Here is a 23,583-nt window from a genome sequence, read left to right as displayed (position 1 = left end):
ATAAAGAATCACAAAACTTTTGGTGTGAAGGGACCCCTGAAGGCAATCTAGTCCCTTCAATTGGCGCTATTGCAATGCATGATCAGGTCAGCCACGGCTTTGCCTATCCCTGGTCATCACAGCTGCTGCTCAGCAATCACATTCCAGCCCGTACTGACAAGACAGGAAGTAAAATCCATTTTTTGGACAAGTCCTTTAATTTCCAAACTACTATGTTAGATTTTTGGAAGGAAAAACAACTACAGAATGCATCAAGCTTATTTTGAATACTTTTGACTTTATCAACAGAAGTTTCTCTGAGAGTATATTTATTTTGTTAGCACACAAATTTCACTTCACTGAATATGCCTGGCAGGTAAGTTATGTTAATGCCCTTGCAGTGTGAAGAGGTGAAGAGAAAAAAAACTTTTACAAACATCTGTCAAGTGAACAGAGTATGTCCAGACTTATGGATCTTGGCATGGTGAGACTTCTTTCTGTAAATCCATCTGTCATTACTGTCCATTCTCAACTTCGCAGAAGCATGAGTCACACACATTACTGGGGAATCCGATCAAATTTCTTTACCTTAGGGGAAAACACACCAACTGAGACTGAGCTGTTTCAAAAATACATGCACTGGTGTCTGGGAGACAGCAAAATCCAAGACTATAGATACAGAGAGATATAAAAGTTAATTGTATTTTCATCTTTGTATGTTGAGGTAGTCAAAAAAGCAACCACTGTGAGGATAGGAACAAAGATCCAAACAAAACAACTTTATACTACCATGTAAATTTATGGTGAACCAACACTTTCAATGTTGTACATAATCTTTTGCTTTCCGTGAGATAAATTAATGAAAACTAGACAAATTTAAGCAACAATAATAATAATGAAATTTCAAGATATCTTAGGCTGCTTCTTCTAGGAAGAGAGCTTCCCAAGGAACTGAACAGGTATCTATGAAATCAGGAGCAGCCAGAGCAGAATGAAGAATGACTCACCAAGAGTGTTCCCAATACAAGAAATTTGATGCTTGCACTTAGAGCAGGCCACTGGAAGGGGCATTGTTAAAAGAGCAGTTGAACAAAACTTACCAAAGGTAGGCCCCTGTGCTGTTGCAGAAGACATCAGCAGGGATGTAACCTCAGCTAGCAGGCCCTTCAGTTATAAGTTAAGAGAGGCCCAGGGAGTGATCCCTCTCCATCTGCCCTCTTTTCTCTCTGTTGCCTGAGGCTCCTTACACTCGCCCAAGACAAGATAACAGGCAGACAGGCTTATGGTTTAATACAGTAGATCAATTCTTGGGCATGGCTATTAAAAATGATACAAAAACACCAAGAAGTGAGTTTCAATACTGGATATTTCAGGTAATGCAATCATAGAAATATGAACAGAAACAGCTAGAACATAATTTGCAGGAAGAGATTAGCTAAATAATCATGATAGTCTTCCATCACTTCTTGGCCTAGGTAAATACTCATAACTTGTGACTCATACTGCTAGTCTGCAATCAAACAATCATTTTAAAATGCCAAATTTACTTTGCCTTCCAAACACAGTTTAAGAAAAAGCATCTGGAGGTTATCTGCATACACCTGAGTTACCTCCTCAATTAATTTAACATTACTCTTCCAGTAGTAGATAGCCTGAAAAATGTAGTTGTCTTGGCTTCCACTGTTTAGAATAAACTACTTAGCATTTTACTGAAAGTAAACAAAATCACTAAGATTATGCACCTCTACAGTCCAAGAGCGGTCAGAAGCAGCACCTGAAATCCTGGTATGCAAGTACACATGTAGGTAATTATGGACTCTATTACAAAGATTGAAAGGGAAAATGCATGTGTTAAAAGTCACATGCATTTGACTCAAGGCATATGCTGTGGTGTCATGGTTTGACACTGGCCAAATGCCAGGCACCTACAAAAACCTCTCACTCACCCTCCCTGCTACAGCTGGACAGAAAAGAGAAAATTTCATGAAGGCTTCATGGGTTGAGAAAAGGACTGGGAGAAAACACTCCAAAAGCAAAATATCTAAAATTAAAGATATTGAGGTTATTGCTAACAGAATCAGAGGAAGATAATAAGAAGTAAAAACAAACCCTTAAAGAACACCTTTTCCCCCCAACCCCTCCCTCCTTCCCACTGACAGGGCAGGGAGACAGGGTGTGGGGATTTTGGTCAGTTCATCACCCGAGGTTTTCTTCTGCTACTAAGGGGAGGAATCCTTCCCCAGTGAGGCCGTGGGGTCCCTCCCACAGGACACAGCTCTCTGTGAACTTTCCCAGCATGGTTCCAGTCTCATGAGCAGCAGTCCTCCCAAACTGCTGAGAGTCCCTCCCACAGGCAGACAGTCCTCCCAGAACTGCTGCAGCGTGGTCACTCTTCCACGGGGTGCAGTCCTCCAAGGCCAGGCTGCTCCAGCCTGGAAGCAGGGCCCCCTCTCTCCATAGGGTCTCCCATTGGACCACAGCCTCCTCCAGGCATCCACCTGCTCCAGCATGGGCAGCTGGTGAATCTCTGCATCCCCCATGGATCCCCATGGGCTGCAGGGGCACAGCTGCTTCACTATGGTCTGCACCATGGCCTGCAGAGGAATCTCAGCTCCAGTGCCTGGAGCACCTCCTCCCCTCCTTCTCCACTGACCTTGGAGTCTCCATGTTGTTTCCTTCACACGTTCTTACCTCCTTCTCTTCTCTGGCAAGGAAGAGCTCTGTCCATTTTGTTTTGATTTTCTTCTTATATATGTTATCACAGAGGCATTACCAACATCTCTAATGAGTCCAGGCTTGGCCAGCAGCATGTCCATCCTCAGAGCCACCAGGGATTGGTTCTGCCAGACATGGTGGAAGTTTCTGGCAGCTTCTCACAGAAGGCACCTCTGTGGCTCCCCTGCTACCAAAAACCAGGCTGTGCAAAACCAACACGTGGTTTTGTTCTACCATTTCTCCAACACTATTCACTGTAGATACTGCTAGCTTCCAACACCAGCCCTAGGCTGCAGTGGTTACCAGGCTGCTTCTTCAGAGATGCATGATGAATGACACCATCAGAGTGTTGGCTTTGTATTACCCCCTCTTACTTCTTCTCTTGGGTGGGCATTGCTGGAATGAATTTTTTCCTGGTTCATAGAGGTCTGTTCCTATCTTCTTTTGCCAGCTCCTGAAAGCCACCTACATACTATCTCAGCCTAAACCTCTATAAAGCACTATATTCCTCTTGCCGGAACAAAGAAGAAAAAAAGCCAAAAACCCCCCAACAAAACCCAGAACAAGCATGTTCTGATGAGAGTGAGTCATTTATTGAAGTTTTCTGAATTGTCTTGCAGTTAGGAAAAAAAACCCTCAGCATTGAACTTTGATCTACATTTTACAAAAAAACCAAAATAAACTCCAGTAAAGAACAGGGCATTGTGCATAAAGGACAGATACATGTCCTTTGAAAACATAATGTTCTCTCCTCCCTGCTCCTTCACACTGTCAGACAGCATTTGTTTTGCAGCACTTCTGTCTTGACTGTTGAGTTTGGGAGGAGGCAGTGGAAAACAACTAGTTTGGCTTTTGATTAAAACTTCAGCATCCACAAGATATGTCTTAGAATTATGCCTAGGAACTCTATTGAAAATATCCCCAAACCTCTACAAAAATACAAAACCCAACAACACTCCAAATTGCAAATTCACAGTACAAACACCAATAAAAATTAAACCTTCCCAAGTTTATAGGATAACAGATATCTATGGACACTTTCCCCATTACAGTCTAATATTGACTTTAAATTCCAAAACTAGCATTTAAATATATGTCAAAATTAACTATTTTGCCATTGACCCTTTAGTTAGAAACCCACAAATAGAATTATTCCCAGAGCAGACCCTACCATCTCAAGTATCATGAGTGATGCTCTCTCCTGTAGCAAAGCCTCCAGCTCAGCACTGTCTGTTATTGTGAAACTACAAATTATCAACATGAAAGTCTGTGCCATGTCTCACACTAAAAATTGTGCAGACAACGAAAATCAAAGCCAAATTCTTATAGAAATAAACAGCTCCAAGGCTCTTATGCTGACTGAATAATTCATGATCACATCTAATTCAGTTCAAGTTTCTATTCTAGTTTTGACAAAGCCACTGCAGTAAATCCAGACAGCAGCAGTAATGTCTCAAATACTCCAAGACAGATATCCAGATATCACACTCTGTGATATGTACAGTGCCTTGCCCACTTCTGAATCATCAAACTAAGCCACAATAGATTGGGTTACCCAAACCCAGCATTTCCACCCTCTGTGTTTTGTCGTTCAAGACTAAAGTGTTTGCAAAGGTCATCTCACCTATTTTACAATTCTCAAAGACAAAAGACTTTTCTAATAGGGCACATGGGCTGACTACCCAAACAGAGATGTTTGGCTACCCAAACAGAGATGAAGAGTAAAGAAGAGTAGAAGGTGTATTTATACAAGGTAGGTATAAGTGACATACATGAAGTGGTAGAAAAAAGGGAAGTTCTGACTCAGAGGAACAGAGAAGCAGGTGTTAGACGCACCTGAAGAATTCATACCTTGCAGAAACAAGAAATACTCTGATGAAACTTAGTTACCCAGTCTTACAAACTTGAATGCAGTCATGAAAATTTGACTGCCATTATTCTATTCATATAAAGGCAGGTAGGATAAGCATCTGATTTTAGGATTTAACTTTTGTATATAGCTGCAATCCAAATAAGCTCTGCAAAAGCACAGAAAGAAGGCATACAATAGACCTTCACCTGGTCTGCTGAACTGGTGCAAATTATTACTTACACAACAAGCAATAATAATTTTGGTATTACTTATCACTACTTACACAGTGTGTGCATGTGAAATTAAAAGTTTTCTGGAAAAGTATTTTTTGGACATTTTGTTCCAGTCTTACCATAGAGAAGCACCATTAAATTAAGTGCCATGGTTCAGATCCAGCATTACAAGATTCATGCAAACATTCTACAGAGACCTCTTACTGCTACTCCAGTTTTTAGGTACTGACATCTCTTTGAACACAATATAGTCATTTTTCTCCACCATTAGGATTGTGCATTATGAGGATGTAATTATGCAACTTACTACCAACACATTACTGAGAAGATTAAAAAAAATTGTACACACAGGGAAGCACGACCCTCTTGCAAATGTCTTGCCAATCAATTTTCTCCCATGGCTTATGCACATGCACAGCATGAACTTCCACCCTTAAGAATCAAAAGCAGAAGTTCTGCCTGCTGTGTGCAATGTTAACTGCCAAATTTTCTCTCCCCAAAGAAGAGTTGCAATTGCCTAGCTTCAATGCACCTTATATGGCCGAAGTTGAACCCAGCTCAGCAATTGTTTAATTCTATTTTATGAGCAAGATTTCTGGAGACAAAAAGGGCTTCTTGTACAGTTAAAGACAGCATAGTCCAAACGTTCAGGACTTCACTGAATTAAGCCCTTACTAAGCAATAGGAGCCATATACCTGCCATGAACTGTGGAAGAATATTAATCTCCTCTTCAAGAGATCACATGGACATTAAAATCCTGACACTTTCCAACCACCTTTATTAAGAAATCCAGCCCCTGAAAGCCATAAAATATTTTAGTTTCAATTCACAGATAAACATTTGCACCATCACAGATTTTATAAGGCATGATGTCTTCAGTGGATTAGACCCTGTATCATGGACAACTCCAATGAATAACTGCTTATGTGTAAATTATTCACACTGTTACACTACAGTCCATGAGATTACAACAGAAAAAGATATTGCTGAGTTTTCGGTTATATATCGCTCTCATATATCTCTTTATTTTACAGCTATCTTTGGAGGCACTCTGTAGGGAAATATGTTGTATTCCCTGTTAATATTGTACTTAGTACAAGTGCATGTCACAAGACAGGAAACAGTAACTTCTGTAAGTTTCTTACTAGGTCCCATTCAGTTTTCAAAGATGTTAAGAAATATTTGATTGTCATAAACTGAGGGAAAGGAGATGCCAAGAGAGCAGCTAAAGTGGTCTGGGCACTCAGGCCACTTGTACTACTCTGTGTCACTCTGCAACAGAGTTCTATGGAAGAACAAAAATATTGAGATATATTGAACAAAAGATGCAATAGAATATAATTTTATAAAACATATGGGGTCACTCTAAAATGAGAGCAGATAAAACCATATTTAAATATTTATAAATATATATATTTAAAAACATATAAAATCATAAATTTTGAAGAGAAAGAAATATAATAAACTAGTCCTGTTCAAGACTGCTGAAAAGGGTTTGTTGGAATGCCACAGGCAAAGCTATTAAAAAAATTGGAGAAAAAAACCAACTGCAAGATAGGTAGGGTAGCAGAGAGCCTTGACTGCAGGAGTCATAGAAATGAGGTGAAATTCAAACAATACAAAGAGCTATGTTGCTATCTGTTAGAAGTTTCTTAGCTGAATACAACAGAAAAAGCAGACATGACAGCTTAGGACTCCCATCAGTAAATCAGAGACCAGAAATAAACTTTTTCAAGGCTTTGATGAAACTGAAGGAGATACAGGAGGTGGCTTCCAGCCATTGCAAGGGCCAGCTCTCTGACCCAAGAGTCCAGAAATTACATTTTACTTCACATAGCAAGTTGCTGTTAAAGATCAAATGCTTTCCCAAAAGCAAATAAGAGACTTTGGGCTGGGAGGCCTTCTCCTCTGTAATAAAATGTCTGTAATTGTTACAGTCAAAGAATATAAGAAGTTCATTTCTGGGCACACATAGAACACTCTGACTTGCTCACTAGTCCCACCTGTAGAAACCCTGTGATGAAGTGGTAATGCAGATTGCTGGATCCTCACACTGACTAACAAAAGAGCACACCATACCTCTGCAGTTATGGTATTGCAAATATATCATTACTATCCCTTACAGAATTTAGACCTCAAGTCTTCAGATCCATATAAAACAATGAATTTTCACATATGCAGTTCTTGGAGAAATCCCATTTTACCCCTCAATGGCATGGACCTAACCAACTGCTCCAAATTTTGCTGTCAGACATGTGTCATAACCACCCCAGGGCTATTTTAGACTTCTGGGTGCAATGACCCTGAGAAAAAGTTAAGTCAAATGAGTGCTCTGGTTTTTCCAGTCAAGCTGGATGGTTCTACTTGTGGCCCTAAATATTTTGCTAATCAGGCTTCAATGAAGATCAGGATTGTAAAGACATAACAGCTGCAGAGGGTCACCAACTAACATCATATCTCTGAGAATGGTCAACACAGGATAACTTGTACCAGACCAGCATAAGCACGTGTGACACCTCCCACATTCATTCCCTACTGAAGGCCTTAGACATTTCCAAAACACACAGGAGTAATTTTTGACTTATTAATCCTCCCAAAACAAGCTCTTTTACTTATTTTTGTACTGTTGCTGGGAACTCATGCTATGTGCACCATGGAACACTACCTCCTTTTTTATATATAGCTGAGAAGCACAGCACAGCCTGACACATTCTGTAATTTGCAGTCATTATGTTTTTCATAGAGACCGCCACATAACAGATACAGATTATTCAGAAAATTTTCATTAAAAATAAAGCAAAGACATTTTGAAGTCCTCTAGGTTGATACAGTTGTATTTTCAAAGGTGGTGTGAATCAACACACCCTGAATCCACAGTAGGTCTGAGACAACAGCTCTGATAGTCCTAAAGGCAATTTTACAGTCAGCATGGTGGACTTACCATGCAGAGAGATCTGTTCTGAAATGGGAATTTGCCTTGTGTACTCTAAAAAACAAGTGGCCTTGACACACCACTGCAGTAGGTATGAATCTGCAGTAGGTCAGAGACAACAGCTCTGATAGACTTAAAGGCAATTTTACAGTCAGCATGGTGTACTTACCATGCAGAGAGATCTGTTCTGAGATAGGGATTTGCCTTGTGTACTCCAGAGGACAAGAAGAGGTCTCAGGAAAAGAGCCCCCACAAAAGTTGGCAGAAAGATGAGAAAGAAGGTGAGAAGTAATTTTGCAAGTCATGAGAACTATGGAGAGTTTATAGAAGCATGCACTGCACACCCATTTCAGCATCAATTTTTATGAAAATAGGTACTTAATACAAACAAAATGCTGAGAAAATGCCATTTCCCCATAAAAGTCTGAAGTGCTGGCTTATCCTTAATATTTCATGTTATCGAAGTTTCTTGTGTTTCAATTCCCCTTGCAGCTTCTAGCAGAGACACACATACATTTGCAGATACAGTTTGTCCCATAAAAGTTTAAATTAAATGCCTTTGTATTAACTGGCTTTTTAATATTTCACTTTATTGAAAAAACACCCCAAAAATATACTATGCCATTAAAAATGAAAATTAAAAGAAAAGTCATTCTCTAATCTTGCATTTTAATTTCAATCATGATGTATGCAGAGATATTTTTTTAATTATTCAGTCACTTTTACCACATTCAAAATATGATTGCCTCAAAACACTTACTAGGAGTAAGCTAAGAAATATATATTTGGAAGTCTACAAAGGCAAGCTAAAGGCAAGGCTAGGCACAGTTCCCATTTTTTTGGGGAGTGGGATCTTCATCTGTGCATTGAAACTACCCTTCCAGCCAAGGGAGTTTGCTCCCACTTGGTCACACTGAGACAACCTCTGTGGTGTTGCGGGAATCCTCATCCCAAAGCAGAAACTGTCTCCTCACTGTTCTCTGGGGAGGCAAAAGCCACAGCATGAAAGGCATCGGGCCATCTCAGAGCTTGGGACACTGAAATGACAAACTTTTCCTATATCAGATCATGAAAGAGCTTACCCTACTTCTGCATATAATAAAATACAATAATTTTGTCGTTATTGATCATGTTACCAGATTGGAAAAATGAAGAAGCCTTACCTATGCTTACAGCAAATAAGAACTATTCCTGCATTTCTCATGCATACTGGCTACTTTGAATTTTCTTTGTTACATGAGACACATGCCAAAAAGTGCAGTATTTACACAGGTTTAGACACAGGTTTGCACAGTCTTTACACATGTTCAAGTAACTAGATTATACTATGAACACAGTAATTTCACTGGTACCCCCGACAAATTATTCTATTGCCATGGAAGACTAGTGAAGAGGCTGTGACTGTACAAATAGGATAAATACACTCTAATTTGAAAAGATTTATAAACATGTTTTACTACTAAACACTGATTCTGAGAAAGAAACAGCTGCAAGAGTGCCCATCTTATTTAGGATGACTTGGTTTAATGAATTTCTATGTTGCCCCTGACAGGTAGACTTGCTGTTGTTCCTACCTGAGATTATTACTTCTCACTGAAATGTGTACAATATGAAGCAGCACAGCAGTCTTCATGAATTTATATGTACCCCTGTCATACACTGTCCCCTTCAGTTGCTGCCAGCAATAACAGGAAACCATTTCATTCACTTGCCGCCTCATATGACTAGGTTCTCCACGAAAAGAAACATAATGACAACAGAACCAGCAACAGCCTACTCATCCACCTTGCTTAGTTTCTTTTGACAGATTTGAGATCAGAAGCAAACCAAAAAAGAAACCATATTTATTTAAAGATTGATTGCTAAATTCTTCACCTTAGTGCTCCACTTCATCTTTTTCTTCAAAAGGGAATGAACTTCCATTTCAGTATGTGCTCACTGAACACATCTGCAAGTATTAAACACACAGTGGAGCCAAATCTGTAACTATATACAAGATGTTATGGCTGATGGTGAGACGAGTAAATAATCACTCATTTTATTTTTCACCCTGAATATTGATTTAACAGTACAACCTCTACCCAAGGTGTGAAATACATCATCACAAAAAGTTAAAAAAACACAATGTCAGTTACCAAGCAAGGAGGAAGAGCAGCAAGCACTGCAATTCCATTTGGGAGACACTGGGCCTTTTTATATCTGATCTAGTTGCTCAAGGCTACCTACCCTTATAACAGTGTCACACCACCCTTATAATAGTGGCAAAGCAGAGGTGCTTATGCACTTGGTCAGGTGCCCTAGTACAAGAGTGGCTAAGTCTCAGCAAGAGTTGTAAGGTCTCAGTCCCATGCTTCCAACCTCAGAAAGGAACATCACTGGGCTGTAGTTAGGTGTAGTCAGCTGCTGAAGTGTGTATCCATCCTGACAGAGTGCATTCTGCAGCTGATGTTGCAGCAATCATTAGCACTCAAGCTTTAGTAACCTAAAGTTGGGTTAAAACTACTGTGGGTATCTCTATGGTAACACGCCTTTGGACCTCCGCACTGCAGCATGAAGTGAAGGCAGCAGTACCAGAGAGGGAGAAATTTTTCAGCTGGATCCTCCCAGCTAATAGAAGATACTAGTGTATTAGAAATAAAACCTTTTGAAGAAGCTGTAAATCAGGTGAACGTTTTTATCAGAGTATAACCAGAATCTCAAACTGACTACAGTAAGTTCTAATTTATGAATAAATGGAACATTTCCCCCAGAATTTTGTGGTTGAAATATTTCTCTTGTTGAAGCAAAATTTTCAAATAAACAGAAGCCAATTCTTACTAACTTCCCATTAGCATACAAGTCAGTTGCCGAGCGAATTTTTAAGAAGGCAAGCAGGAAAAATTTGAAAGGAGACTAGAGAAGATGCACAGAAGGCTCTTCCCTGTTTTACACTTAACTCTGTGACAGACAGCATGAAGGTACTTTTTTCTGTCATACATTTATGCTATGATTTTTTCCTGTCCATGGCATGCATATTGATAGTAAAAAAGAAGATATATCTGTATTGTCAGATATTAATTACTTTAGTCAGTACTTGGAATAGACAAAGAACAACCCTTCTTCAGAGTGAGGAAGAATGATTGAAGATACTTAGCAGCTGGTAGAAGCAGGCTGTGAACTGTGACCAAAAAGAACAAAGAAATTCACACATTCATATGTATCCTGCTTTGATCCCATTTTCAGTAATGGCAATACCTCTGCAACCATTCGAAAGGGCAAGGAGAGGGGCAATAAAATAAATAAAATTTATTTTGGGAATAAAGTCAACCAAAACTGGAGGAAAGATGCCAGCAGATGGCTCATCCAACCTGCAGATAAGAATGCAGCAAGTATATGTACAAACATACAAAATATCTCCTATTGTTCAAAGAAGGCAAACTATCCTCTTTCTATGTGATCACTTCCTCAGTGATCCTATGCTGAAAGAACAGGTGAAAACTAAAAATCTTGTGACAGGGAGAGTGGCAGATTGATGAAAGAAAGCCCTGCTGACGTCTCCAAGTGATGCAAATCTTGTAGCTGCACTGATGCCTGGCCACTACCTCCCTCACCTACTAAGAAATGTTGAACAGTTATCAGGGGGAGCTAGAAAAAAGTCAATTGGAGCAGCAGCACAGCCCAACTACAGCTAAAATAGCTAAGGGCTGTGTAGGAGGTATATAACGCCAGCTGTTAGCCCCTTAGCCACAAGACAATGTATCGCAGCCCAGTCATTTATTCCTATTGAACTAAAAATAAAATGTGGGGAAATTTTGCGAAAATCTGAATAGCCGTTTGCTCACTGCCTATCTAAAAAAAGCCAGATCATCATCTCACTGATGTCAGTGTTACCTTTCCAGATGTAAGATTTGCATTCTAACATATGGAGTTGTGACTTCTGAATTTGTACTACTGGACTATATGTATGCATTTCACATTTCTGCACTGGGGCTGGAAGTGCAAAATGGTACCAAGTTTTAATGTTGCATCATTAAACATTGTTTTGTACAGTAAACGCTGTATTTTAAGCTCATTCATTAGATTTTGAAATAAAATGCTTTTCTTTCTTCAGTGGTAGAAAATGATGCACAAAAAATTCAGATGATTAAAGGTCATCCTTTGATGGGCAATCATGTGCATCAGCCATGCAGGAAAACACTATTCTCTGACAAGAATTCACACGTGAGCTATAGAAATACAACACCTTTTCCAGTATAAAACTATCTACAGGTCTGTGGATATTTGCAACTAAATGAAAAATAACAATAAAGCAAACATGAAAGGATGGCCTTAAAGGAGTTACTTCCAGCACAGCAGATTTTTCAAATCTAAGGTGAGGTTGCAGATGTCTTATAGCTCCAAAGGGCAAAAAAGTGCTTCATCTAGAAATAGCCTCTTGTATAAATGCAGAGGAACCCATGAAAAAGATTCCCTTCTTTGAAGACAGTTCATTACTGAACTCTTTGAACTGTAGGATAGTCCCTAAGCCACTAAAATGCCAGAGGGCCAAGAGAGATCTGTATGTGCATCAGCTGTTCTTGTTAATGTGTATCTGCAAACAGACACCCATTCTGGTTGACTGTAATATTCATCAGTTCCACTAGTTTTCTGGTCTCAATAATTTTATATTTCACTTTCATAAAGAAAGAAAAAGTCTGACATCTCTACCACCAGGATGCACAGAATATAACTTAAAATTATGACATTTAAAATATATTGTCTTTAAGACTTGCACAACTCTTGTCTTGAGTGTGAGCCTTAAATAAATCTATCAAACACATAGTATTTAACCCACTAAAGGTGTGAGAAAAAAACCCCCAGTTCTGTTGCTCAGTCCAATCTCACCTAAAGCACTAGAGTAGTAAAAGCTCTGTTGCACGGAACCAAAAAAAAATCCCAGAATGTATCAAAGAAACTGTTGCACCAAACAAAATGACACCATTTATACAGTTACATTTTAAAGAAAAAAACTCCAAACATTAAGTTTAAATGATTCCCATGCACCAGACTCACAGAGCTAGCACATTGTGTGAATTCTGTCCTAATTGGGATGGCAATACAGAAGTCCCTGCTGACATTAAACAAAGTTATCACAGAAGTTATACTAAAACCAGTTATATCAGTAATATCACCGTATTGGAACAATTATGATTCTTAGTGTTAACTTGTTTTGCTTTGGTCTTATTTTGTTGATGCAATTTTGGTTTTGGGGAGAATACCTTTGCCTCTCTTTTGTCAAAACTTCTTTCAGAAAGAAGGTGGTTAGTGATCTTCAATTTGTCTAGACTAATATTAGGTACTTCTTTCTTGCTTCCAAATGTTTGACTATAAGATGCAGAAGGAGTCCTCTGCTACTGTGGTGGGCTCATTAACAAAACAGAGACAAGCACAGACTAACAAGTGGCTTTAAGCAGCAGTGGGTACAGTTTTGTACACAGAACATCATCCAGGCAATTCCTGTTGCAGCAGCATTGAGTGGTAAAGATACGTTTTTGTTGTGCAGCTCTAAGATTTGGACAGAAATCTCTAGATTTAGACATCACATCTCCTCAAGACTCAAAGCATCAAAGAATCCAGTGTCACCAAGAAAAGACTTTTATTTCCCCCCAAAACACCTCTCTACCTACATGTCCCTTAAGCCCCATTCCCTTTGGTATGTCTCTGCCCTGAGCTCCTCCAGCCCATAACACAGGACCCATCCACAACCACCCCAGCTTGGCTAGATTGATGATTTTTTTACTACTTGAACAATGATATCTCACCTACTTAGTCCATCTCAGATCTTCACTTCATCCACCTCTTCTCTAACCACTCACCACACCATCATAGTACTCCAGCTGACCTTTTTGACAAAAGTAGCCAAAGATTTCCCAAGTTTCCACCAGCACCCTGTGGCTGTCATCCAAAGCTCCAAGAGGAAGGAGAGCTGTCCAGCAGCTGCAGATCAGCACACCATGACCATGAGAATGCAAGAAATCTTAACTTTTTTTTCTTGCTATCCTAGTTTACACATTGCAATTTGAGGTAAAATGCAGCAGCCTGAAACAAGGCCATGGCAAAGGTGTTTGACACAGCAGTTACTGACTTCTTCCATGAGCCACAACACTGCTTAGAACATTAACACAGACCTAAACATTTAACACATGTGAATGGATTTATTCTGGAATGGAATATAACCACCCTTTCTGAAATCTTGTGATTTTTCACAATATAATTAGCTGTTTAAGAAAGATTTGTCTTTGTGACAAGGAGGAAGTAATGATTCATCAGGCAGGACACTTTGGAATGCATGGATTTCAGAGAAGCAATCTTAAAAGCGAGAGAAAGAGAAAGCCACAATAGCCAACAGTCCAGTGAGAAGAGTACTCACGTGGGAGGACCTTTTTAGACACTTTCAAAACAGAGACTTGAGCTTGGGTGTCTATCCAGAAAACACCTGAGTCATCACATTAACACCTATTCTGGGGTCTCAGAAGAAATTCGATTAACTTTGGAAAAGAACACACACAAAAAGCAAAACCTAATTTTCTCTCTCCCTTTCTAAAAGAGGTTTCTTGGTTTTCAGGCTAGCACAATGGTTTGGTAAATTGCATTTCATAATGGACATGATAACTGCAGGGGAACAATGATCATCGACAACATTCAAGTCCACGGTGCCCTCAGATAGCCTTCTAAATCTGCAGCAGGGGAGGAGGAAAGCCTCTCTCACTGTTCTTGTAGCAAAATGGCTAACCTAAGAGAAAAGGGAAAAGTGACTGCTGGAAGTAGCTCCCAAGCTAACACCAGAGACCTCATGTTCAATTCCACATTCAATTCCACTGATTTTTTTTTACAGCTCTGACAGGTATACCACCTGTAACTATATCACTATTTGATGAAAACATGCATATAACAAGATAGGAATCAGACCTCACTCTTCCAAATATAAACAAATGAATTGTAATTAAATCTGACAGGCTGCAGCTCTATATGAAAACTGACTGTGAGCAGTTTCCTAGCCTAGTTTTCTCCTAGGCTTACAAACAGATGTTGAATAGCTTGATTTTTACTACATATATTGCTTTAAAACTCCCTTCTGCCTATTTCATCAGTGGATGTTACTGACCCTACTAAAGCAGAGTCTCTCAACTATCCATTGTTCCTTTGGAATTCTTATTTAAATGTGGTTTAATAATATCTATCCACACATTCACACCTGGCTGTATTGTCTGTGAATTCTGTGTACTGGAATCCAGGTGGCCCAGATCTCTGCAATTCCTGCTCCATTTTCCCATGCTATGAAACCAACTGCATTCGTCCAGTTTTCCCATCCTTTTGGACCAAAAGCTGCCTCCTCATATGCAATCTGAATCCAGGGCAAAAGGTCTATTAATTGTAAATCTACATCAAAATTAGATATGCATTTTCAAAGTGAATAACTCATGTTATTAAGAGTTTAATATTGAGACAGTTTCTGAAGTAGCAGCATTTTGATGCAGGGCTTCTCAGCATAAATCTGCACTCTACCCTTTCTACATCCAAGATATGAAATATTTGGCATTGGATAGCCAAGTCAGAGATTTACAGGGTAGAGATATACACGGATTTTTTAAAACTATTCTCCAGAGTACCTTGCTATTCAAAGAGTCAGAGGTATTACAAAGGAACAGCATGTCTCTAATGCATTTTGTTCTTTTACAGCTGACAACAAGGGTGAGAAAGACATTTATAAATAATTGGATGGTGAAGGATGGGGCTGTGGTTAACACAAATGGCTGAACTGAAAGGGAAAAATAAGTTCACTGGCAAATGGACTAATGGTCCTCTCAAGTGAAGAAAGTTACCTGGAGTAGACACTGCCACCAAAAAGCTGTACAGAACTTCACCTTAACTCAGAGTTAACAATGTATCTTTGCACAGAACTTCTTCCTCACATAGAGGGAAAGGTGACTCAACCTTCATAAGCCAAAAGCACTGGTGTTTTGGGGGAGCTGTGGAAGCTCCTGCAGAATGAGCTAATTCTACTTTGTGGTATGTGAGATTGCCCCAGAGAAGATGCCCTCAAAAAAGCAAGGGGACAGCCAGGTGTTGTGTTGCTGCCCTGCAGCAAGGTGACTGCTGGTGACTTTCTGGGCTAGAAATGCACCTACTGATCTGTGCCAGAGTGAGACAGTACTACACAAGAGATCATCAGGTGGCAGTTAGCTGTAAGCTCATGCCCTCAACCACTTCAAACACACAGGCTGCTCTTCATTATGCTCTGGACTTTGGTCTTTACCTGAGTAAATGTGATTGTTGATTCCCTTAAGCTATGATCCTGGGTTTGACAAGACTCACCAAAAAAAGGTAAATGCTGCTGCATCATAAAACACTTCACATGTTATTTTCTAGCAGCCATACAGGTACATCCAGTGTTCACTAAAGGCACTTTTAGAAAAGTTACATGGACAATAGAGAAAATGTTGAAAGATTCACACCAAGCTCCTCAGAAGATAAAACCTCAGTCTCATTCTGTGCATATCAAACAGTAAAAGGGGAAAACAGATGCTGCTAATGGTCAGTTTAACACCACTTGGTATTTTGGGCAGTGAAAGCCAAAATCTTAAAATAAATTTTTACCAAAGGACTTAGAGGGGTCCTGGACCTGTTGAGTTCTAATGATGAAACTATTGAGGCTCATTGTTATCATACAAGCCTTCATCAATTCTCTTTTCTTATACATGTGTGTGCGCACGCACATGTGCTTATTTTATATTTAGCGATATAAATGCATATTATCCAGAGCAATTTTGGAAGTCAAGAATGTTGTGTGACTCAATGTGAAGTCATTAATCAGGCTTCTCTTTGCCAGGTGGTTTAATATTTTCTGAAGAAATGGTTTTATCTGCTTCGTAACAGTTCTTCTGTCTAGCATTGCTTAAGAGCATGACAACAGTGCTTGCCAAAGTTCACCTGCATCATTTGAAGGAGGAATGGAAAGGTCAGATACAGTGCAGCAAAAGTCCTTTTACTGTATTCATTTAAGATACCTGGGCTTAGTCACTAAATAACACCTCTATACTCGTAATTTTCTTTAGGGTAAGAGCTATTCAGGTCAGCACCTCTCAGAGAACAGCTAGCCTAAAACAACAAGGTCCTGCACTGTAACATATTTCAACAGTTTTTGGCCTGCTCAATTTTTTTTATGCCAACTCTGCAGTCCTCAGCTATGCTCAAGAGGTGCCTTATGTCTCAGGTGTCCTACTGAGTTGTGAAATGAACCTTCATCACACTAAGTTACAGAGTTAGGAGGTTTATTTTCTAGGTTTACACTACATCTGGTGTGCTCCACATGCCACAGAACTTACTACTAGCCAGTTAAACTGTAGTACACCTCAAACAAAACCAGAAGTGCAAGAAGTACCCTGACTTTTCTTATACATGGTACTACTTGAAAGACAGCTGTATTTGAAATCAAGGCAATACTTATGGCTGTATTTCTACATGACCTATGAGCTTGATGCAACTCTCTCAGTGGTTGGATTTCTTGATGTTCTCCAATTTGTATTTGGCAGCTGCAGTCTTAGAATTATTCCCCACATAAAAAAACAAGACAAAACAAAACAAGCAAAACAAAACAAAACAAACAAAAAACCAAACCAAAACAAAAAAAAAACCCAAAAAACCAAAAAAACAAAAACAAACCACCAAAAAAAAACCAAACCCCAAAAAAACCTAACAAAAAAAACCTAGGTCCTTGACATTTTGAAGAGAAGGATATGTCCCAACACTTCCACCTTGGAACTTAACACAGCCAACACTGGTAAGAGATACTGTCCCACTGTATTTTTGCTTATTTCTGCGCTTTTCTTGCTACAGAAAAACCTGAAAATGGTCAAAATCTACTGCTATTGTGACTGATCAAGAGAGGCTCATAAACAAGTCTTTCTTTTCTACAAAGAAGACAGCATAAGAAGAACCAAATCATTACACCTGCTGTTCTTGTAATTTCAAGAAGAAAAATATGATAAAGTAATCAATGGAAGTCTGCAAGTTGTTTGCAGGGTTTTTTCCAACTAGCTAATTTGTTAGCAACACAAGCTTTGAAACTTGTCTGTTGCTGTAAAGTTTTGTTAATGCTGAAGTCTCAAGATATCAAGAAAATCAGAACTTTTCACAACTTCTGCTTAAGACTTGGCCATAATGAAAAGATGTAAACGTATATAAGGGATTTGCATTTTTAAATCCCCAAGGAAGGGTCCAAAAAACTGTTTACTTCTTGCTAAACAGCTGGTACTGCCGCACTTCAGAACCAGCAGTAACTGAGCAATGGGTCAAGCAGCCATTATACAGTCAGCATCTTCTCAGCTCATTGTTATGCTTCCATGACGGATGCTAAATGCCTTGTATCTTTATAGAAAGCTGATGGAACATTTGAGATATTAACACTCTTTCTTTTCATGATAATGTTTTGCTTTGTTAAGGAGGGTACAAGGGGAAGGAATGGCTGTTTTTTTTTCAACTAAGTGCTTCTGCCCAAGTACTTTAAGAACAGAGTGTATGGCTGAGCACCAGAAACTGTGGGTCCTCTCCCAAATCAACCCATAACAAGTCCACTTGGGATCTTTGTCAGGCAACCTGTAGATAATTGTTTACCAGGCTTTCAAGATCAAAAGAAACACACCTACCCGCCAAAACTGCTGACTGGTTACTCATAAACAGTGTCAGTAGGATGGGAACAACACATCTCAATGCTCTGAACAATTCAGAACTTTTCATTAAGGAAAGAAGAAGAAAAGAAAAAAACAAAAAATTATCTTTTGTAACACTGACCTGACACCAAATGAATACAGACCAAATACTTTGAAAGAAAGGTTTAGATAAGCGATATATTTTAAGTGACATCGGATCATTTTTTCTTTGGTTGGCTTTTATTTTTTATTTGAACTGAATAGGGTTGAAATTATTACAGGTTGATTTATTTTAAGGCTAGTTTCATACTATAGTGTGGATGAGTTCTAAAACATTGCATAAAGCAGGATCAAATGTAAAGTGCAATACTTGATTGTATAAACAACTAAAGAGCAGTTCAGAAGACAAAATAAAGACACACCAAGCAACATGGTGTCTTTTGAAACCAAGACACAGGGTTTAAGTGTTTTGAGCAGTTACAGAACAGACATATATATATATTTTACTATATAATAGTGCTAACAGCCAGTATATTGGTTTTGTCCTCTAATTCACTTAGATGAGATTTTGTGGAGGTTTAACCCCAGATGGCAACTAAGCCCCAGGCAGCTGCTCATTCACTCAATCACCCAGAGGATGGGGAAGGAATCTGAGGAGTGAAATTGAAATAACTCATGAATTTGACCCTTTAACAGGTAAAGTAAAAGGTGCACACATGAGCAAAGCAAAACAAGGAATTAAGTCACAACTTCCCATGGGTAGGCAGGTGTAAAGCCATCCCCGGGAGAGCAGGGCCCACCCTGTGCAGCGCCTACTTGGGAGGACAAACACCACCAGTCCAAATGTCCCCCGTGCCTTCGTCCTTCTTTCCTCAAGTGTGATGCCATATGGTATGGAATATCCAATATTGCTAATACATGCAACCAAGCACTACAGCAGCTAAAACCAAGTGGTATTTCTAGACACTCTTTCCATACCAAAATAAATTATATTATTCTTCACTTTGGGGCTTTTATGGAAATAAATATTGCTATCATGTACTACTGCAGAAACATGTTTCCACACTTTTACACTTCTTATAATCTGTCAAGTATAGTATATTATTTTGCCTTTATGATAGTACTGTAATAACCCAACCCTGTTGTAGTCAATACTTTAGTGTGATGTACAAAATCACGCCAGGACTGGCAGTAAGAATGGCAGCTCTAACTCAACTAAAAAAAAAAATTATAGATCCTAATTCTTTTAAGAATGAAAATATTTCTACTATATAATTGAAATAATTGTTAAATAACTTCAAAAACCCCAGACACCTAACAAACTCATAATTTGTAAAAAGAAGGGAAGCTATCAAAAATAATCACAATTCTGAAACACAGAATCATTTAGGTTGGAAAAGACTGAATATGGCACTTAGTGCCATGGGCTAGTTGACAAGGTGATGTTAAGTCATATGTTGGGCTTGATGATCTCAAAAGTCTTTTCCAACCTAGTTAATTCTGTGATTCTGTGAAAAGACATCCAAGTTCAAATCCAATCTTTGACCAATCACCACTGTATCATCATGGCACAGAGTGCCACATCCAGTCATTCCTTGAACAATTCCAGGGATGATGACTTTATCACTTTCCTGGCCGGTCACTCCCAATGGTTGACAATCCTTTGTGGGAAGAAATTCTTCCTGATGTACCACCTGAACCTTCCCTGAGCAGTTTGAGGCTGTTTCCTCTCATCCTGTCTCTTTTTGGCTGGAAGAAGATACCAACCCCCACCTGGCCGCACACTCCTTTCAGTTGTAGAGAGTGGGAAGGTCCCCCCTGAGCTTTCTTTTCTTCAGGCTTCTCTCCCACCCCCAGCTCCCTCAGCTGTTCTTTATAGGACTTGTGCTCCAGACCCTTCCACAGCTCTGTTTCCCTTCCCTGGACTCACTCCAGCACCTCAATGCCCTGTAGTGAAGAGCCCAGAGCTGGACACAGGATTCCAGGTGTGGCCTCACCAATGCCCAGTACAGAGGAACAATCCCTGCCCTGCTCCTGCTGGCCACACCATTGCTGATCCAGGCCAGGATGCCATTGGCCTTCTTGGCCACCTGGGCACAGCCTGGCTCATGTTCAGCTGCTGTCACCAGCACCCCCAGGTCCTTTCCAGCCACTCTGCCCCAGCCTGTGGAGCTGCCTGGGGTTGCTGTGACCCAAGGGCAGGACCCAGCGCTGGGCCTTGTTGAACCCATAACATTACAATACCAATCAGAAAGTTCAAAACCATCTGAAATACATGCAGTTTAAATAACTAGAAAGTTGGGAAATATATTTGTTTATAACAGCACATAATGTAATAATATATAGTAAACAACTATTGAGAACCAAGTTATGACTCTAAAAAAACCTTTTTTCCAATTGTTCCTATTTTCTTTTCAATTCTCAACTTAATTGTAAAAGTGTTTTGATTTTGCTCTCCTCTTTTTTCTCCTCTTTTAGGAGAAAAAAAGAAATCATTAAAAAAAGAAATCCTATTTTGTCTTAAGTATTGCACTCTGACTAGTAAAAGGAAAAAAAATCTATAAATCCAAGAAATACAAGAATTGTTTTACTCCAGTCATGCTTGAATTTTGTCTCAGTTGTTGATGATGCAGGCTTCTCATCTGAATGAGTAAAACAGTAAACGTGACTGCAGACAATTCTACAATTTTCTCAGCATTTGAACTAACAAACTGACAATGGGCCATGGGGGTGTTTGGGGTTTTTTTTCTGTGATTTCTCCCACTTATGTTTTCCTTACGTTTTCCTAATACTTCTGAATTTTTAAATAATTAAGGAACATTTTATAACTTTGGAATTTCTTACTGATATTCTAACAAAACACTAGAATTACTTTGTGACATGATATCCTGCTTTCTTAGTACAACAGAAAAGTAACCTAAGATGCAGCTAAGATCATGACACCAGTTTTGTTGGTTTGTTTTTTTTTTTTTTTTTTGGGGGGGGGTTGGTTGTTGTTGTTGTTGTTTTTTAATTAATAAACTATGGAAGGAGGCAACAAAGCAAATTTTAATTTCTAAAAGGCTTTCAGAGAAGTTACTTACTCTGATATTAAAAAAAACTAAAACAACCCAACAAACCAAACAAACCTCATGGAAAAAAAAATCCAGGGCAATGATCTCTTTGCAAGTGCTAAACTTAAGTGAAGACGTTGACAGGCAGGTTGTAGCTGTGCCTGCCTTAGCCACTGAGAGGGGGACCAAGTCTTCCAGTACCCTACAGACACAGACACAGACACAGCCCCCGCCCGCTCTTCCAGGAGCATCTCCACAGCCCTACAGCAGCAAGGTGCATCAGCGTACGTGTGCAGATCATAGTGGTTCGGTTCTCAGCCGAACACCCACGTCAAGAAGCAACAGTTCATTTTAACAGATACGGCGGGAAGAAAAAGGGATGAAGTAAACAAAGCCAGCACCAAGTACTCCCTGCCATCAGCCACAGAGCTCAAAACAAGCCCTTTCCCCGCTCGCTGGGTGCGCGTGGCCGATCCCAGCACAGGGCGCCTCGGAGCCGCACCAAGGCTGAGGGCTCGGGGCGGAGAAAGGCGGAGAGAGCCCGAGGGGCCCGGCGGCTGCTGCTCCCCCCGGCGAGCTCCAGGCGAGGCGGCCCCCCCGCAGCAGTGCCAGCCCGGCCCGGCCCGGCCGTCGCAGCTGCGGTGAGTCAGTGGGCACTAGGACACCGCTCCTGCCAGCTGCATCCCGCCCGCCGAGCATCCTCCGGCGGGGGAGGCGCTGGCTCCGCGCACCGTCCTCCCTCTGCCGCGGCCGGCGGGGACCCGCACCGGCACCGCCGGAGATCCCTCCGGAGCGGCGACCTTACCTTGGCGCTGGAGCTGCTGGTCTGGGTCTCCGCCTCGACGCTGCAGCAGTGGGGCGTCCTGGACCGGGCGGAGGCGCCGCCGGACTCCCTGCGCTCCTTGCGGCGGGGGCCGGCGGAGGGCGGCGGCTGCCGGCTTTGGTAGGCGAGCACGGAGGGGATGGAGTCGGCCGCGTCTGTCTTAACGAAGAGGCCGTGCAGGGTGGTGGTGCCCTGCGAGATCGTGGTGGTCTGGTGGGGGGAGTTGGACTCCTCCGAGTCCCGGCAGTATATCACACCGCTATGCGAGACGTGAATGCTGGGTGCGCAGCCCATCCCTTCCCTTCCCAGCCACCCCGCCCCGCTGTACCGCCGCTCCGCTCCGCTCCGCTCCGCTCCCACCTGCCGCCCGCCCGGGCTGCGGGGCCGCCGCCCCTGCGCCGCGCACCCCGCGCCGCCGGCACCGACGCCTCCCCGCCGGTGGCGCTGCCCCGGCCACTCCCGCCCTCCGGCGCCTCCTCGTCACCCCGCCCGCTCCCCCGCTGCCTCCGGGGTCCCCAGACCTACTAAGCCCGTTCCCGTCTTCGGCAGCGTCTTACGGAGCGCCGGCGACCACCGGCCTGTGTTCACCTGGGGTGGGGAGAAGCGGAGGAGGATGAGGAGAAGGATAAGAAGAAGGGTGAGGAGAAGGATGAGAAGAATGGTGAGAAGAATGATTATCGCTGGTGCAGCCCCCTCATGACCCAGGCAGAGGGTCTATTTTCAAGCCTCCCGTAGGGACATTACACACATATACATAAACACACACGTCCTCAGCAACCCCGGTTGTGCTAAATACTAAAAAAAAAAAAAAAAAAGTTACAAATACTTATTTTGACAGTCAAAATGCATCCTCCTCTTGGGTGAGCAAATCTCAGTTGTATGGCGGTACTCAAGGGAGCAGTTTAGAGCCACATAGCATCCACTGCAAGTTAGGGAAAAAAGGCTAGAATTGTTTCACAATTCTTAACGCTGCTTTTTGATTAAGCCAATATTCAGTGAAACAAGTTGCCATTTTACCCTCGCTGTCTGATAGCTGCCAATCCCTTTATTATCTCCTGGTGAGATAATAAAGAAAAATGTTTAATGCTACAGAGATTTACACATCTTCTTAGCTTTCCACAGTGAATCGTTTCATTGACCACAGTGAAACTATGTAGGAGGTGTAAAGCTAAACATGGAGGTTTTAAGTCTTAGCAAGATTGTAGTTTAAAACCCTCTGTTTTAAATGGCACATAATAAATCCTTCAATAATTGGTAATGTCATCCAAGCAGTTTGCTTCCTGCCTAATAAAGCATTTATCTGAAAACCAGCCACCAAGGAACACTTG

At 40.9% G+C, this 23,583-nt stretch overlaps 1 protein-coding gene across 2 annotated transcripts in view; it reads right to left on the bottom strand.

The window, feature by feature from the left end:
- Positions 1 to 22,549, bottom strand: part of PDE8B (phosphodiesterase 8B) — a 70,753-nt gene extending 48,204 nt beyond the window's left edge. For both annotated transcript variants that reach the window (XM_030968196.1, XM_030968197.1), the window contains exon 1: positions 22,238 to 22,549. In XM_030968196.1, the coding sequence (XP_030824056.1) occupies positions 22,238 to 22,549 (312 nt within the window). The remainder of the gene's footprint in view (positions 1 to 22,237) is intronic.
- Between the last annotated feature and the right edge of the window lie 1,034 nt (positions 22,550 to 23,583).

This window comes from Camarhynchus parvulus, chromosome Z, assembly GCF_901933205.1.
Source record: "Camarhynchus parvulus chromosome Z, STF_HiC, whole genome shotgun sequence".
Taxonomy (NCBI): domain Eukaryota; kingdom Metazoa; phylum Chordata; class Aves; order Passeriformes; family Thraupidae; genus Camarhynchus; species Camarhynchus parvulus.
This window is presented reverse-complemented; position numbering and strand designations above follow the sequence as displayed.